The 3,724-nt window shown below is 44.7% G+C and overlaps 1 protein-coding gene across 1 annotated transcript; it reads left to right on the forward strand.

The window, feature by feature from the left end:
• The first annotated feature begins 2,355 nt into the window (after positions 1 to 2,355).
• On the forward strand, positions 2,356 to 3,401 carry LOC106818862 (sulfotransferase family cytosolic 1B member 1-like). Its single transcript, XM_014823532.1, has 2 exons — positions 2,356 to 2,662; positions 3,124 to 3,401. The coding sequence occupies exons 1-2, from the start codon at positions 2,500 to 2,502 to the stop codon at positions 3,399 to 3,401; spliced, it is 441 nt and encodes a 146-aa protein (XP_014679018.1). The 5' UTR covers positions 2,356 to 2,499.
• Positions 3,402 to 3,724: the final 323 nt, after the last annotated feature.

Raw genomic sequence — 3,724 nt, forward strand, 5'->3', positions numbered from 1 at the left:
GTTGTGTGTGTGTTTGTGCGCGTGTGTTTGCTGCAGTGCTGTGTGTGATGTGTGTATGTGTGTGTGTGTGGTGTATGTGTTGTGGTTTTGTGTGTGCGTGTGTTCCCGTGTGACGCTGCGCCTGTGTGTGTGTATGTGTGCGTGTGCACGCACGCACAACGAGTTGTGCACGCACAAGTATGTATGTGCACGCGCAACGAGTATGTGCACGCACAACGAGTTCATATGCAGCCATGGCGATAAGGACAACGCGCTTAAAAACCTGGTGATCAAATACCTCCGTAACAGCTAAAGATGATGGACGTCACGCGGCCAGCAGGGCAGCCAAACATGGCATATATATATGCGTTAAGATATCGACGCGGGGCGGAAATCGTGTGCGGTCCTTCCTGCCTATTGGCACGTGATTTTATTTTATATGCCATATCGTTGAGTAATAATCGAAGGCATCGTGTACTCGCTGCGTTTTAGACGTCCTAGACCTATGTACCACATATGTACCGCACATGTACGGCATATGTAACACATATGTATGGCATATGTACCGCATATGTACGGCATATGTAACACATATGTATGGCATATGTACTGCATATGTACGGCATATGTAACACATATGTATGGCATATGTACCGCATATGTACAGCATATGTACGGAATATGTACCACATATGTATGGCATATGTACCGCATATGTACGGCATATGTAACACATATGTATGGCATATGTACAGCATATGTACGACATATGTACCACATATGTACCGCATATGTACCACATATGTACCGCATATGTACCACATATGTCCGCAATATGCTACAGCATAATGCTACGGCATATGTACCACATATGTACCGCATATGCTACCACATATGTATCCGCATATGTACACGCATATGTACGGACCTATGATACTACATATGTAACCGCAATATGTACCACATATGTACCGCCATATGTACCAATATGGTATCAATATGTCAGGCATATGTACGGCATATGTAACACATATGTATGCAAATATGCACCGCCATATGATACGAGATATGTACGGCATATGTACCACATATGTATGGCATATGTACAGCATATGTACCACACATGTACCGCATATGTACCACATATGTAACACATATGTATGGCATATGTACCGCATATGTACAGAATATGTACGGCATATGTACCACATATGTACGGCATATGTACCGCATATGTACCACACATGTACCGCATATGTACCACATATGTACCGCATATGTACCACATATGTACCGCATATGTACAGCATATGTACGGCATATGTACCACATATGTACCGCATATGTACCACATATGTATCACATATGTACCACATATGTACCACATATGTACCGCGTATGTACCACATATGTATCACATATGTACCACATATGTACCGCATATGTACCGCGTATGTACTGCGTATGTACTGCATATGTACTGCATATGTACTGCGTATGTACTGCGTATGTACTGCATAATTATGTAAAATGGTCTTCAATGCACTACCGCTATATGTTCCGAACGTCACCCAGCGTTGCTCTACAACTACCGTTGTTCAGCCGTAGCTGTTGTCGCTGATGTTCACGCGGTGTTGTTCACGACGTTTGTTCAGCCGTAGCTGTTCTCGCTGATGTTCACGCAGGTGTTGTTCACGACGCTTCTGTTTCAGCCATAGCTGTTCTCGCTGATGTTCACGCGGTGGTTGTTCACGACGTTGTTTCAGCCGTAGCTGTTCTCGTTGATGTTCAACGCGGTGTTCGTTCACGACTTGCTTCAGCCGTAGCTGTCGTTCTCGCCTGATGTTCAGCCAGGTGTTGTTCAACGACGTTTGTTCAGCCCGTGAGCTGTTCTCGCTGATGTTCACGCGGTGTTGTTCACGACGTTTGTTCAGCCGTAAGCTGTTCTCGCTGTTGTTCACGCAGTGCTTGTTCACGACGTTGTTCAGCCGTAGCTGTTGTCGCTGATGTTCACGCGGTGTTGTTCACGACGTTTGTTCAGCCGTAGCTGTTCTCGCTGATGTTCACGCGGTGTTGTTCACGACGTTTGTTCAGCCGTAGCTGTTCTCGCCGATGTTCACGCGGTGTTGTTCACGACGTTTGTTCAGCCGTAGCTGTTCTCGCTGATGTTCACGCGGTGTTGTTCACGACGTTTGTTCAGCCGTAGCTGTTCTTGCCGATGTTCACGCGGTGTTGTTCACGACGTTTGTTCCAGCATTCTCGGCATGAACCTGTTCGGCTGTAAGTGAAATGAACATGCATACAGATGTGTGCTGAGATGTGTGCACAGCACACGACCCCTGCGTATATATTTTATTGAAACGCTTCAAGTGCCTGTGCACCATGCACCATGCACTAACCTAACTAAATGTTAGTGTGATAAAAAATCATATGCGTTGGGTCGCCCTGTGATATACGTGGCGGCTCTGCAGACCGGTTACCGAAGGATTTTGCTCCACATTTGATACATATTTGTGCTGCATGATGTCAGAGAAAATTCAGGATGAAGAGTTGCCGCTACCTAGTCATCTCAGTGTTTATAAAAACACTTTCTTGTCTAAGTTTAAGGTAACTTACATGCCCGAGTACGAGAAGCTGAAATGCCGTGACGACGATGTCTATGTCATGTCCTATCCGAAATGTGGTAAGTTGTTGACAATTTGAGTAAGCTAGTGACTCATTCCTGAAAATTGATCATACTATATATACTACCTTACTAACATACACACACACGCACGCACACACACGCTGGCATTCAAGCACATACACGGACACACACCCGCACGCACACACGCACACACGCACACACGCACACACGCACAGATGCACACACACACACACACACACACACGCACACACATACAAAAAGATCTATCGAAACAAACTTGTTTTAGCAGAAGCAGAGAACGAGTAGCAGTCTGTATTTTCAAATAATAGTAGAGCAAATTAATGTTGAAGCGAATTGTTGTATTGCACGGTCTTATTCCCCCACTGCGTGCGTAACCCAGCCGCACAACCTAAACGTCCAGTTTGGCTTACAGACACACACCGTATATCCTCGCTCACACGTTCAGCAGTAGACTAGTGATGATGATATGTCTACAGGTACAACATGGATGCAGGCAATCGTCTGGCTCGTCATGAATGACGCAGACGTCGCATTCCAAGGTGGCAGTAAGGCACTCGATGAATTATTCCCACTGCTGGAGTGGCCACTCTATAGTAAAAAGTTGGCAGAGATCGCAAAGCTGAAGAAACTTCCAGAATGTCCCGACTGGGAGGCGAGACCATCGCCAAGGCTCTTCAAAACACATCTGAATTTTCAACTTCTTCCAACCGAAATCGTAGAAAGGACCAAAACTCCAAAAGTATATTATAATTAAAATTTCATTGAAGAGTGATATCGATTGGACCGGCTGACCGATCGTTTTCAATGAAAACGACATGAATGTTCCTATCAGTTACGTATCAATTACGTCACCAATCAAGCGAGCAGTCGAACGTTAAACATGTATAGCATTTCATATATTGACAAGCTATATTAATATTCTTTCATTGCTAAAGTTATGCCACTTAGTGCTTCGACACTGATGTAGATGAATAGGATGATGGGAATAGTGAATACTCCGAACCAAAGAATTGCTTACTTTCATCACGAGTACGAAGCGTTGTTGCACTAACATTATAAGTCTGACAATGTCAACGG

Source organism: Priapulus caudatus, unplaced genomic scaffold, assembly GCF_000485595.1.
Source record: "Priapulus caudatus unplaced genomic scaffold, Priapulus_caudatus-5.0.1 Scaffold2595, whole genome shotgun sequence".
Lineage (NCBI taxonomy): Eukaryota > Metazoa > Priapulida > Priapulimorpha > Priapulimorphida > Priapulidae > Priapulus > Priapulus caudatus.